This window comes from Aegilops tauschii, chromosome 7 (assembly GCF_002575655.3).
Source record: "Aegilops tauschii subsp. strangulata cultivar AL8/78 chromosome 7, Aet v6.0, whole genome shotgun sequence".
In the NCBI taxonomy this organism is placed as follows: Eukaryota; Viridiplantae; Streptophyta; class Magnoliopsida; order Poales; family Poaceae; genus Aegilops; species Aegilops tauschii.
Genome location: NC_053041.3, coordinates 639,711,670 through 639,726,417, shown reverse-complemented (window position 1 = coordinate 639,726,417; position 14,748 = coordinate 639,711,670). Strand labels below are relative to the sequence as shown.

The window sequence follows — 14,748 nt, the reverse complement described above, 5'->3', positions numbered from 1 at the left end:
TATTCACATTATAAAACTTGTCTTGTATATTTCAATAATGAGCATCCTAAAATGAGCTCTAGGTCTTCATAAGGAGGCATGTTTATGTACCCGCATTAGTCCATAGGAGAGGTTTCATCGACATATTGATCTATGTGCATTCTAGTTGTATGTCAATCCCTACTTCTTGCACAATATTCTTTTTTTTAATTACTTGCACAATATTCATCATGAGGTCTTCCTGTTGTCCTAATTGTGAGCTGAGTTGTTGGAAGATTTCTTTTGTTTTTCACTTGTTTCAACCCCCCAACATTATCTCCTCTATATGGCATAAACTCATACTTATGCTCAGATTTTGAATTTGTGAAGATCGTGAAATAGAGCAAACAAACAAATAACGTTGGAGTTTTAGGGCTCGGCCTACTCCCCAAGAAAACTTTGGGTTCCTTTGCCTCCCGCCGCCGCCGCCGGTCCGCCTCGTCTCCTGTGGTCTTAGGGCCATGGCAGTGCGGTGGATCTCGGCCCTTGCCGGCGGAAGGGCTCCGTTTTTAGATGTTTCTTCAACTTCTGTTAGGGTTTGTGTCCTGCTCAGGAAGACGAGACGGCGGTGGCTCCCTGAAGATGGAATAAGGTTCTCCCCGTCTAGCCCCCGTTCCGGTGGTGTGTCTAGCATCATCGGTAGGCGTGTGGAGGTGTGTCTCCGGCGGATCTATCCTTGGTGGATTTGCTCGGATCTGGTCGTAGTTCGTCTATGTTTGTGTTTCTTTAGGTTAGATCATACCGATCTACGCTACTCTTCATCGGCGGCGGTTGCTGTTCTGCTGTGCTGGTCCTATGGGACCTTAGCACGACGACTTCCCGACTGTCTACTACAACAAGTTTTGCCCGGCTCTGGTGTGGGACGGGCGATGACAGCGGCGCGCCTTCGGCTCGCTTCAGTGTTTGTAGTCATCGGTAGGTGGTCTACAGACCTGGATGTAATTTTTATTATTTCTGGTGTTCGTTGTATTGCCATAATTGAAGATGAATAGATTGGAAGTTTTTTCGAAAAAAATAACAACGTTGGAGATATGCTTATGCTCAAGAAGATGTGTGTTAGTACAGTTGTTGGGCATTTGGGATGTAGAGCCCCGAAGCATCAAGGAAGCTTCCTAGTAAAACAGGGCCATCACAGATAAGCATCTCTTGTAAGTTCTTTTTCCGGGAAAAAAACTCGTTTGTTCAAGCCCTACACTAAATAGTGGTGCAGTCTAGTGGGCCATGCCTAGTAAACCAACCTCAAATGCCACTTCGATCATAAAGCAACTAATGGCCTGTTTGGCCCAAGAAAAAACTTTTTTTTTTGCCGAGTCCACTGTCTGGACGAAAATTCAGTAGTTTCAGAATTACTTTCCTAGAGAAATATCAACACATCTTTCACATATTTACCATATAATATCACTTACAACGAAATTTCAATGCCAATAAATAGTGAGTACAGTATATGTCCTTCATTTCTTCCAGTTCTTCAACCGATGAACAAAATTAACTGTCAGAGATTTTCACTTGTGTATGTACCATCTTCATTCCTCTTAGAAACTCACCTGACAGCCATCTATGTAGATTCTCCTCCCATCAATGTGCATTGCTCTTCTCCATCTCTTTCCATTACCAACACTATTCAGGCAAAACCATTGGTTAAGTTTCGAGCTGCGTTCATCAAGTGGTTTAATTCCACGGTGCATAATTCTTCTTCTAGGATTGGCACTTCTGGGCAAGCTGAATCAAAGAGTTTGCCTTCCTCTGTGCTCTGCTCGTGCCGTTCTTGGCAATTTCCGTGAGATGCTCCTGGAGGCCGAACCCAAGGGCATGCACCATAAGGGCATTATTGTGTGATCCAAGCTCGAGGATAACAGAAAGCGCACACTCCTTGTTCTTTGGGGTCCCCTCCTTGATGATCCGCACAAGCGTCTCGACGAAGCTCTCTGTCCCGATCGTTCCACGGCATGCAGAGTTGGACCCAAGCAGGAGGAAGATGGAGAGGGCCTCATCAACCATGCCAAGCTTCGTGTTGTCAAGAATTTTGAGCAGCACTGGAACGATGCCGGCCTCAATAGCCCTTAACTTGTTCTGGTGATTCAGCAATAGATTGAAGATGGCCGTGCTAGCATCTTTCTTCCCCCTAATCGTCCCATCCTTCAGGAGGTCAACCAATGGAGCCATACCTCCCGAGGCCCCTATGGCCACCTTGTTCTCGTCTACCATGGACAGGCTAAACAGCGTTGCGGCCGAGTTCTCCTGGCCCTCGACATTGCCGTTCTTGAGGACTTCGATGATCAATGGGATGGCGTTCCCCTTGGCAATCAAGACCTTGTTGGCCTCGTCGATCGAGAGGTTGAGCAACGACGTGACCGCGTTGTCCTGGATCTTCTTATCCGGGTACAGCAGGAGACCGACAAGGGCCGCGATGCCATCACTGTCAACGATAAGTGTGCGGTCCTCTGGGCTCTCCTTGGAAAGCGTCCGGATCTTCTTGGCGGCCTTGCGCTGTACGTCGAGGTTTGGGGATGAGAGGTCCTTCACCAATGACGGGATGAGCACCTCCTTACTCACTTCCTCAACAGGAGGTTCGTCAGCTCTTGTCTGCATCTCTACCTTGTTCTTCTCACACCACTGCAGGATCAAGTTCTTGAGAGCAAAATTCGGCGCCAGCGACAGATGCGCCAACGGCTGCTGCGTCTTGGGACACGTTCGCTGCCCCGCGTCCAACCACTTCTGGATGCTTCTCCTCTCGTAAGTCTGCAAATAATAGTTAGAGAATTCAGATTAAGATCACTAAGATGAAGACGAATTTCCCACGCAATTGTGTGCGACTAAAATTTCCGGTAATGAGAAGCACAGACCCGGCCGCTGGCGATGATGACGGGGTCGGTCATGATCTCGAGGGAGATGGGGCAGAGGAAGTCGTTGGGGATCATGAGAGAGGGGCACTTCTCAAGGTACTTGGGAATATGGACCTCGCCGAGGATGTTTTTCTCGTCTATGCCAGCAACTTCCTTGAGCTTGTTAAGAATCTCGATGATCTGCTTTGTGCTCTCAGGTTGCTGCCCGTTGCGCTCGTTGATTAGCTTCTTGATGGCCATGGTCTCGGCGCGGAGGTCAGCCAGGCTTTGTAGCTCGAGCTTCTTGGCCAGCCGCTCCAGGATGACCCTGTCCGCGCTCCGGTCCTCCTTGTCCTGTAGGACCACCATGAAGTCCATGGCGAGCTCCATGTCCTGGGTGTCCGTCCTCTTCTTGCTCCGCTTCAGCTGCGTGTTGATGAGCTCCACCTGCACGCTTTTGCCGTTCCAGTTAGATCAGAGGCAGCATTAACCAATCCACAATTTGATTTCTTGTAGGCATTTGATTGAGCAGTCGGGGTGCGTAAAAGAAACGTACTTGCTCCTTGACCTCGTCGGAGATGCCGATCTCCGAGTAGGGCATGCCGTCCAAGGCTTGGTTGATCTTCTCGTACACGGCCCGGAACCTCCCCTGCACCGCCTCGGCCTCCAGCGACTGCGACCATGAAAACCAGCGACGAATCAGAAATCCGGGTAATCCGTTGACGGCAAGAGACACGATCGAAGAGGCGATTGATGACGCACGAGGAAGATCTTGCTGCCGTCGTGGCAGCAGCGGAGGAGGCGGCGGGCGGCCTGGAAGGCGCGGCTGAGGAGCGCGAGGCGGCGGTGGGCGTCGTCGGTGAGCGGGCGGGGCGGGGACGCATCTTGGAGCTCCTCGATGAGCGGGAGCACGAGCTGGAGCCAGCGGAGGAGGTTGAAGCACTCCTTGCGCTGCGACCGCCGGAACTCCTGGAACGCCTGCGCGGCGCCCACGGTGGCGACCAGCTCGTCCAGCAGGTCCCCGTCCGAGAGCTGCCGCCCCGATGGCTCCGGCTCGGGCTCCGGCGGGTCCGGCTCCCCCGCCGGCCGCGCCCCGAACATCGACGACAGCATCGGTACGCAGGTACGGAGAGCAGGAGGCTGGCTTGGCCTGGATGGAAATGGCGATGGATCAGCGGGGCGGAGGGAATAGGAGGAGGGCGAAGAAGGGATGGTTTTGGCGGGCCGAGCTGAATTCCAGGAACATGTAGGTTTCAAAAATAGCAAACGGGAAAAGCGAGGAGACGTCACCCATATTGGGGCAAATGTCTTTTTTTTTCTTCTTCTTGGGTAAACCTTCTCATTTATTCATCATCATCAATCAGGACCACCCAGGGGCGATTATAAAAACTGAATCCAGCCGAAGGCGCGCCATCCTCATCGCCCCTCCTTCACTGATGCTCGGCAAAACTTGCTATAATAGACAGTCGGGAAGTCGTCGTGCTAAACCCCTATAGGACCAATGCACCAAAACAGCAACCGCCGCCGTTGAAAAGATGCGTAGACGGGAATATCCAACCTGTCGAGACACGAACAAAGACCGGATTCACGTGGATCCACTTAAGACAAACGTCGACCTACTCCCGCGAGATCCCCGTAGACAGACTTTCACACGCCCTCCAACTACGCTAGAAGCACCACCCAATCGGGATGCTAGGCGGGAAAAATCCTATTTCATCTTCAGAGAGCCACCAACTCCTCGTCTCTAAGCAGGACACAAACCCTAAGAAAATTTAAAAAAACATTAAAAAACAAAGCCCTCCTGCCGGCAAGGGCCAGGATCCACCACGCTCCCATAACCCTAAATTCATAGAAGACGAGGCAGACAAGGGCTGGCGCTGACGCGGCTGGATACCGTTCGTACGAGCGCTATTTCCCTAGAGGCGCCAAGGAGACTGTGTACACCTTTTGACTAGGTTGGCAAGGGGTTCAACTTTTCATCGGCCCCGCCTTCATTGGGGCAAATGTCTCAGCTATGGTTTTGGTAAATAATATCTTAGATATAAAGTATCCAAATGATAAGTCTTACACGTCAGGTGCTTGGCACTTTGGGCCAGACGTTTTTTGATGGCAATTCTTGTCACGCAAGGATGGCAAATTCCAGTGACACACGACAAGTTTCTATCAAAATAAAATAAAGCACGAAAGTTGCCATGCTTGTAAATTAAATTTGCCATCCTCGTGTAACTAAACTTGCCATCGAAAATGCTCAGAGTTGTCATATGGTCGTCCCTGACGTGTGGCACTTATCAAGGTCCATAAAAAACCTATGTCACGTCTAAGTCTTTCATCACATGATTAATTTTTAGTAAATTTTGTGCCAACCGTAGCTACTTTCTTTTGAGGGGTATCACCACTTTCTTTAATTAATCAGGACGGAAGTTGAGATACAAGCAATATCTAGGGATTGTAAAAGCCACAAGTGGCGCCCCACTACAAGAGATAAACTAGTTTTGACTAAACAATGAGTGGACCTCCTATACCGCGCGTGACGTGCTAGCGAACGAGCCAGGGCGCAAGTCCTCCCCTCCCGCACGCGCCTATTCGGCCGGAACTTGAGCAGGTCGGGAAGCCCCTATTGATTTTTCATTTAGTTTTTTATGCTTTTTTTACCTTTTGTTTTTATTTTTCATCATTAAAATAATTCAGGATTTATAAAATGTTCTAAATTTCAAAAAACTGAACATTGTAAAATGTTCCTGAAATTAAAAATATTCTGTATTAAAAATGTTTATGATTTTGAAATACATGTTCGCATATTGCAAAAATGTTCGTGAATTTGAACAAAAATTATCTGAATTCAAAAAATATTCAACAAGTTTTTAAAATGTTCACAAAAATTTTTATTGTGAATTTTAAAAAATGTTCATCGATTTACAAAATATTCATTGGTTTTAAAAATGGTCATCGATTCAAAAAATGTTCGCCAATTCAAAAAAATTATGTCAATTCATAGAAATGTTCATCGATTCACAAAATGTCTGCCGATTAACAAAAATGTTCAGAATTTTTTAAAATGTCCTCAAAAGTTATTTTTTGTGATTTTGTGAATTCAAAATATATTGACGAATTAGAAAATGTTCATTGTTTCATAAATATGTTTGTCAATTCAAAAAAAGTTCTTGATTTCAATAAACGTATCCAACGCGACTGCAACTTAGGGAACAAACATGTTTTGTCATTAGGGCAGTTAAATGTCTCCTACTTGATATGCAACTGCAACGTCGCTTCCGATTATAAATGAATGTCTTCAACGCGGCTATAACTTCATGGTAGGACGAAACTGTTTGTTGGGAGGATAGTTGCATACGTTCTACTAGATACGCAATTGCACACTATCGCAGGAAGCAGTGGCGGGCGTCAAAAGCCCAGCAATGACAGGTGAGGCTCTGAAAGGCGCCCGCCATTGGTAACATGGCATCAGTGGCGGGCGCTCCACCTGCCACAGATGACTATAACAGTGGCGGGCGTTACAAACAGCCCACCATCGACGTCGATCTCGTAGCAGTGGCGGGCATTACTATTAATGGCCGGCAAAAATATGTGCCCAATACTGGCAATCGTTTTGTAGTGGCGGGTATAAATTTATTCTGCACACCAGTTTTACCTATTTATAGTTTTCTTTTTAAAAATCGACCACAAAAAATATGCCACAATACATTGTATAGTATACAATCGTCACGATACAAAGAAAATATGCCACAATACGCAACACATTATGCAATCATCATAATACAAAGAAAATACACTAAAATGACATCAGCCACTACACAGACGCCTAGACTTGTAGTGGCGGCGGCGTCGATCTGGTGGTCATGGATGAGTGCGTCGACAACTGCATGACCACAACTTAAAAAGAAAAGACAACTGCATGACCACTGGTGATAGAGGGGCCCAACCTCTTCAGCGATTCACTCATGCCGCGCTCACCTTGGGTCGACGGCTGTAGTCTAAATTTGCGCCAGCGACTGTCCTTGTTGTTCCGGCCCTGTCCATGTCCGATGGCTGTCTGAGCCTATCGAAGTGGAGGGTCGGTCTCCGGTGAGGTAGAGTAGGACATGGGACACGACCCGGCTAACGAAACTCGAGTTGGCGCCGTCTCCCGTGGCCTACTCTTTCTCGTCGGAGCCCGTGCCATGCCTGTCGTCGGTGGATGTGAGGTCGATGATTGATCTGTCATGGTGGAGCCGGCCATGTCCAACACGACACGATTTTGGCAGCAAGGGTTGCCGGGCACGATACAGGCGCCGAAGAGTGCGAGTCTGCCCCACCGGCATCTGGCACGAGGGTTGCCGCGGCCTCCCGCGCCTGTTGCCTCACACTGTGGACGCGCCGCACCATATTTGTATCATACGTTAAGCGGGTGTGCACCTCTGTCTTGGTGTGCCAACAAAGTGGTTGCGCATCCGCCACGGCGTTCGGACGCCAAACGGACTGCACTGCCTCTGGCAAGGCAGCGGCGACTGCCCTGGAGCCGGATCCATGCGCCATTTCACTAGTAGAAAAAGGGTCTAATGTGAAACTCATTAGTCCCGGTTTGGTATTGAACCGGCACTAATGTGACCATTAATGCCGGTTCCAACGGCCAGGCGGGCGGCGCTCATTAGTACCGGTTCGTGGCGAACCTTTAGTACCGGTTCGTGCCACGAACCGGTACTAAAGAGGTGGTGGCCTTTAGTACGGGTTGGTGGCTCCAACCGGTACTAAGGGGGGGGGTCTTTAGTACCGGTTGGAGCCACCAACCGGTACTAAAGGTGGTGGCCTCTAGGCCGTACGGGCCTGCATCCTGGCCCAACTAGAGATTGGGTTTCTAGTCGTATGCAGGTCGTGCCGACCCAGTAGGCTGGCTGTTTTTGCTTTATTTCAAAAATAAAAATAAAAATAAATCCTTACCAACCGGGACTAAAGGTCCCCCATACCACGGCGCACCTTGTGCCACGTGGTGGGCCTTTGGTCCCAGTTCGTGTTAAACCGGGACTAAAGGGGGGGACCTTTAGTCCCCACCTTACGAACCGGTACTAAAAGTCGTTTTTCTACTAGTGTTTGGGCAGACGCAATGGATTCCCGCCGGATGGATTTCGAGCGTTGCCGGGCGGACTCCTCCGGTAGTGGAGAAGAGCAAGGCAGTCGACCATCTCCTCCTTGGGGCTGCGTGGGACTATCTCCAGTTCAACGGATCGAGAGGTGTTGGACTGGCATCCACTGCCCGCCATGCCTGAGATGGTGGGAGATCGGCAAATGGGCCTTGAGGGTGGAGGGGAGTGGCCTGGAGAGGAGTAGTGTGGAGTCGAATGCGGCTAGTGTTTCGCTCGGAGTGCGGATAGGGTCCAATTTATGTGGGGTCGGGTGGGCCGCAGTCGGCCGGATCCTACCTGGCGGGTGTGTCCGGGAGCCTCTGGGCTTCCACATATCCGTCCAAGATATGGGCCGGATACGGGGAGTGCCGGTTAGCCTAGACGTTTGGGCCGGATTTGGCAGGTCCAGTTGGGTGGCAATTTTGCGTCCTAGTACTGACCGGGCAGCTCGCCCTGGCGTTTGGGGCAGATATAAGGCGTCTGGTTGTAGATGCTCTTAATAAACCTGGACATGGGCCTACTGCGTCTTGCATCTTGCATTTGCATGCGTGCTATCTGAATCGCATCCAATATCCAATGCTCTTAGAAAGCATTGTTTATTTTCTTCCCTGCATCCCAAATTTGCATTGCAACTTCATAAAATTCAACTCACAAGTTTCAAGCAGATGCAAACCGCAAAACTACAGGAGCAAGACGCAACATTTACCCGAACGAAATAACATTTTCATGTGCGAGGCTGTGAATAATGGAGCCACCACGAGAAGTTTAATGGGAAGAACAATGAAAATAAAATGTTAGCATCATATTTTGTACTGCTATTGCAAGCATGCATCCATTTATAAATATCTCTCGAAATCTCTTATTCTCTCTCCAAGGCAATGTTTCATACATATTATTAATAATAGTTTCGCAAAGTCCCCTTTATTCTCTATCCATGACTAACCCCAAACCTTGACATCAATCATAAGTTCACACCCATCCAGGTTCAAGCTCCCAAGGTTCGCGGCGCGGTGGCACCGATGCACAGAGTGTTTGCCCTGCATGCATAGTTCGATGTCAAATGAAGGTTTTTCCCTTGCAAGCGTAGTTCAATGTTAAATGAGATAAAACACTCTAGGCTTCACAACACTGTACACTAAAAATTAATAAACCTGTTATAGATATGAACAAACTTAAAAAAAAAACATGACTACTTTCTCCATCTGTATCGCCAGCTTCTACAGAGTGGCACCTAGTCCTAGTGAACACTAATACTACCAAAGTATGAAAATCCAAGTTGCATGAACCTTGGGAGACTAAATAAGATAATTCTACGATGAACAGGCAGAAACAAGCTGCAAAAGATAGTAGTAATTGATAACATTTGTTATCTGGGAGCCAAGTATAACATAACACTAAGATGAACATGTGTACTGCATGATGTATATTTCACGTAGTCTGGGCTTCTCTAACTTGAGTTTGGTCAGTACTTAGCTTACTAATTTGTATAACATGATAGAAACATCGGCCTTTGATTGGACTTAGCTAACATCAGTATACTTTAGTGCTGAGATAAATACAGCAACAAACCAACATAATCTATGGAAGAAACAAAATTTAAATGGACAACAAATCACAAATGCAGATTTAGAACACTGTATATCACCCCTATAAGAAAACAATACTTTCCGTGATCTGAAAAGTGAAAACATCTCGCTTCCCCACAAAGAATATCAACAATTATTTTTTTGAGAACTGATGACAGTGAGATTCTCTCACTGCTTTTTGTATTAATAAAATTAAGAGAGGGGGGGGGGGGGTTAGAGTGTCCAGATCTTTACATGTTACATTAGTTCGGGGGGGGGGGGGGGGGGTAGATAAAGTAGCTAATACAAAGAATCACAATGAGCTAGCTATGGATAAAATGTAAGGACCCTGCTCTTGCTTCGATCTATGAACCAGCATGGCAAAGTCCAGCTTGAATATGCTCCTCCAAGAGTCAAACCAAGGCTGGATCCCCCTAAAGTGTTTGTCGTTCCTCTCCTTCCAGATCCCCCAGACTGCCACAGCAAAAACTTCTAGGAACATCGGCCGAGCCCACCTGGCTTTACCCTCATGCAACATTGTCATCCTACAAGTGACATTTGGCCAATGTATTCCAAGGGCATCCCAGCATCTCTGACTGAAGGGGCAGGTAAAGAAGAGGTGCACGACGTCTTCCTCAGGCGGGTGATGGCAGAGAAGGCAGGTGTGGTCATCGTTCTGGATTTTGTAATGTCTTCTTCTGAGCATATTCCTAGTGTTCAATCTATCGGCCATCAGCAACCACAAGAACACTTTCCACTGCATTGTACATTTGGTTTTCCATATCCATCCGAAGGCCTCATCAACCTGCACCTGACTGAAGCAGTGAGCATAATATTGAATGGACCGTAACTTATCTCGTCCCCAGACACATGACCACACATCCTTGCCATCAGTGAGCGAAGTGTCCAAGGTCTCAGACTGCAGCCCAGCAACCTCATGTCGCGCCTCCAGTGATAGCGGTAGGTGAAACACTTCCCCCAATCGAGCAGAAGACAAAAGTTGCCGCACTGATACATCCGGTTCTCTGGCAAAAGAAAAAGCTCTTGGAAATTTGTCTTGGAAAACTTCACTTTTCCATTTTTCTTTCCAAAACAGGATTGTGTCACCTGCGACCACGTCCGATTTTGTGGCCCCTCTATATATGTCCGATAGCTGCATGAGGTCTCTCCACCAAAACGATCCACACGGTTCCGAAGCATGAGGTATTTTTCCCGCATAATAAGTATCCCAGACCAAACTCACCCAAGGGACATCGCATTTGTTATAAAATTTGTGAAGCTGTTTCAGCAGAAGCCCTTGGTTTTGGACCTTCAGATCGATGATCCCCAGTCCTCCTTTGTTCTTAGGTCTGCACACCATCCCCCATGCCACCAGCGAGCTGCCCTTGTATCCATCGTCCGATTTCCTCACCCAAAGGCAGGACCTGCACAGTTTATCAAGGTGCTCGATGATCTTAGGGTTTATCTTGATGGAACACATGGCATATATGGCCAAGGAGGTGACCACCGAATTGAGCAGTGTGAGTTTGGAGCCATAGTCCAACAATGAGGCTGCTGCCGGAACTCTCCTCTGAACCGAGATCACCAGTGGCATCAGATCAGTTACACTCGGGTGCGTGGTGCCCATGGGCAGTCCAAGATACGTAAACGGCATCTGGCCAATAGAGCAGCCAAAGATAGCTGCAATTTCTGCCGCCTGCACAGGATCGAGGTTGATGGGCACCAGGGTTGATTTGTGGAAGTTGATCTTGAGGCCCACAGATGTCGCGTAGTCGATCAGAATATCTCTCAACACTTGCGCTTGCGAGGTACATGCAGGGAGGACAGCGATCGTATCGTCCGCATATTGAATTACGGGGTAGTCACTGTCAGAAGTGGGCAAGGGTAACCGGAGCAGTCCGGTCCGACTGGCGTCATTGATCGCCGACTGTTATAGATCCGCTGCAAGGACAAAGATCAAAGGCGATAACGGATCGCCCTGTCGAACCCCACAAAGGCACTCAAACTGCTTCCCTGGGACGCCATTAAGCAGTACTGCAGTGCTTCCCGAGGAGAAAATGCATTTGATCCACCCCAGCCACTTATCATCAAAGCCCATATGAAGCATGATCTCAATCATCGGCTCATGTTGAATAGTATCAAATGCCTTCGCGAAGTCAAGTTTCAGAATACAGCAGGCTCTCCCCGATGCTTGGCATTGGTGGATGTATTCAAAAGCCTAGGCCAAGTAGTCCTGGATCGATCTCCCTTTGGGGAATCCATACTGGTTCCGATGAATGATCTTAAGCACGATTTTCTGCAGGCGATTAGCACGCAATTTAGTTATGAGTTTCAAGCAGCAGTTAAGTAACGTGATGGGCCTAAAATCGTTAGTAGTTTCTGGCGATTGGGTCTTTGGGATGAGCGTTATGAAACCAGAGTTCAGGCTCTGGAGATCTAGAACACCATCATAGAAGTCTTTGCACAGTCTGTAGAAATCTTCTTTGATGATGTGCCAGCATGACTTCAGAAAGCAGCCATTAAATCCATCGGGACCCGAGGCTCTATCAGAGGGCATTTCACGAACTATTCTGTCAATGTCCTCATGCGTGAAAGGTTTGGTTAATTCATCCAGCCCCTCCACCTTCTTAATGATTCTTGACAGATCAAACTTCATTTCATACTCCCTTTTTTTCCCAATCTCTCCTTGTATGTGTCAAAAAGTTCTTTTGCTTTACCCATATGGTCCGTCACCACCGTACCATCCTGGAGTTTGAGTGAGGCTATGGAGTTTTTGCGATATCTTTCAGACGCCGCCGAGTGAAAAAATTTGGTGTTATCACCTCCACAGCTGAATCATTGGACAGTGTACCTCTTCTTCCAGTATTCTTGTTTATAGCCGAGGAGAGTTACCAGATGATCTTTGAGAATCGACCTGAAGTTGGCTTCAGGTATTGTGAGAGGCCTTTTATCCTTGATATTATCAAGTTCCAGAAGTGCCCAGTTGGAGTTATCGATGCACAGGTTCAACCGAGAGATCTGTTTGCTCCAACGTTTAAGCGCAGATCTCAAGTTCTTGAACTTCTTGCATAACAATTTTGCCAAATTGGGTGCATAGCAATATTTCTCCCAAGTAGATTGAACCAAATCAAAGAATCCTGGGTGGGAGATCCAGAAATTTTCAAACCTAAACACCTTACTTTTGGGGACAGAGGTTTCTATCGAGATCATACATGGCGTGTGATCTGACACTGGCTTGGGAAGGGGTCCCACTGTGGTGTTAGGATAATTAGATGTCCAATTCGACGAGGTGAAGAACCAGTCAATTCGCTCAAGCAGAGGCTCAGTTTGCATGTTACTTCACGTGTACTGCCTACCCTTAATAGGTAGCTCGACAAGCGCATGTGACTGAATGAAATCGTTAAAAGTAAGCATGTCATTAGCATGACCCCCCGGTTTGTTACGATTATCAGGCGCTCTAATGTAGTTGAAATCACCACATATTAGCCAATCCTCATCATCAGGTATATCCAGGTCAAACAACCATGAGGTGAAATCAACTCTGCCTGGCCCAGCACACGGGCTATACACATTAATAAGTTTCCAATTCCTGGTTGTTTGCAAAGAAGTAAACTGAATACCCAAAGCAAAAGATTTAGAGCAAAACACATTGCCAGTGAACACAGAGCTGTCCCACAACACAATTAATCCACCAGAGGCCCCCTGAGAGGGCACCACCTCAAACTTATCGAATTTTTTAGGACAGAAGAGTTCAACAAAAGCAACATCAAAGGTAGCACGCTTAGTTTCTTGTAAACAGATAACTGAACAACCACTACTACTGATAGCATTACGCAGCGCCAACTTTTTTTTGTCCGAGTTGATCCCTCGGACATTCCAGCACATGACCTTCCACGCTTTAAGCTGCATCGGGATCCGTGACCTCGCTCTTCTGCCCACCTTGACTAGGGAGCAGCTTCTGCTTGCTTAACTGACTCGGATGTACAACACACATATTAGTGCCTCTGGATTGAATAGCGTGGATGGAAGTATGAGGTGGGATAACATCAGATACCTTGTCATTAGGGGATAGGGAAGAGATGGGTCCTTCCTAGGTTTGACCTTGGAAGTTGCAGCTCTCTTGTCAGAAACAGGAGGGACCCTAAACCCAACATATTTGTTCGAGCGTGCACTACGACGGAGAAGTACAGTGTCCACATGAGCCGGCTCCTTGAGCATCATATGACCAATCGGGTCCACAACACGATCCACATAGTCTGGCACATCTTGCAGGGTCAGAGCAACAATCAGTGGCTCCTCCACAACTGGCACAACGAAGTTTAGACCTTCCACCGAGGCAGACAAATCAATCACCATGCCCATGCAGAAAGTTGAGCTGAAGATGCGTCCGAGGACATCAGATTCAGGCATCACCTGGGCGATCAGAGCCATGCACACACAATCAATCTAAAACTGAATAACAGTGAAGGGATTGAGTGGGAAGCAAGCTGTCCTGGGAGACTGAGGTGGTAATATGGAGCGAGTATAAATCCTCTTGAGCATGCCACCCATCCAACAGAGCAGTTCAGCGTCAGCAGATATCAACACAGTAGTTACAGAGCCTCCAGCTCTGACGAAAGCATGCTGAGCATCAGGAACACCATTGATGAACTTGTCAGCTAACTCCTCCACATATGAGTATTCAGACCAAGCATCCGAGAGGTTGTCCACCAGATTGTGCTCTTGTGGCACACCATCCATTAGGGACGGCCCATCATACTCAAAATATGTTCTGAAACTGAATCCAGTGTACGAGGATGGTATAACTGGCCAGGCTCTCCAGCCATTGTCCTGCACTTGTTCCTTAGCTTGTTCGTTGCCATTCCAAATGGCGTCATTAGCAGCCTGCTGAGCCTCCATCTCATCTATCCTTGCTTGTTGCATGATAGTATAGTAGGGCAGTGCATATGGATGTGGAGATGCATTCAGGAGTGGTGGAGTATCCTCATTCCCTTGCAGACCCGGCACTGCGTTTCTACCATCCAACACATAAATAGGGACAGACCAAGAACGACCCAGTCCGGGCAACAACCCAACTTTGGTGACAAGCAGACTATGGGGAACTTCAGCAACATCTTTGATGTGGCACTTGACAAGAATTCTAGCTTTGTTCTCGTTCGGTCTTGGCCAAGCAAGAAGCTTACCAAACCTAGAAACCGCCTTATGAACATAATGTTCAGTCATGTAATC

At 47.7% G+C, this 14,748-nt stretch overlaps 1 protein-coding gene across 1 annotated transcript; it reads right to left on the bottom strand.

Moving 5' to 3' along the window:
* Nucleotides 1-1,362: 1,362 nt before the first annotated feature.
* Nucleotides 1,363-3,953, bottom strand: LOC109751760 (U-box domain-containing protein 15-like). Its single transcript, XM_020310645.3, has 4 exons — nucleotides 3,603-3,953; nucleotides 3,397-3,513; nucleotides 2,862-3,287; nucleotides 1,363-2,757 (listed from the first exon to the last, which is right to left on the bottom strand). The coding sequence occupies exons 1-4, from the start codon at nucleotides 3,951-3,953 to the stop codon at nucleotides 1,714-1,716; spliced, it is 1,938 nt and encodes a 645-aa protein (XP_020166234.1). The 3' UTR covers nucleotides 1,363-1,713.
* Between the last annotated feature and the right edge of the window lie 10,795 nt (nucleotides 3,954-14,748).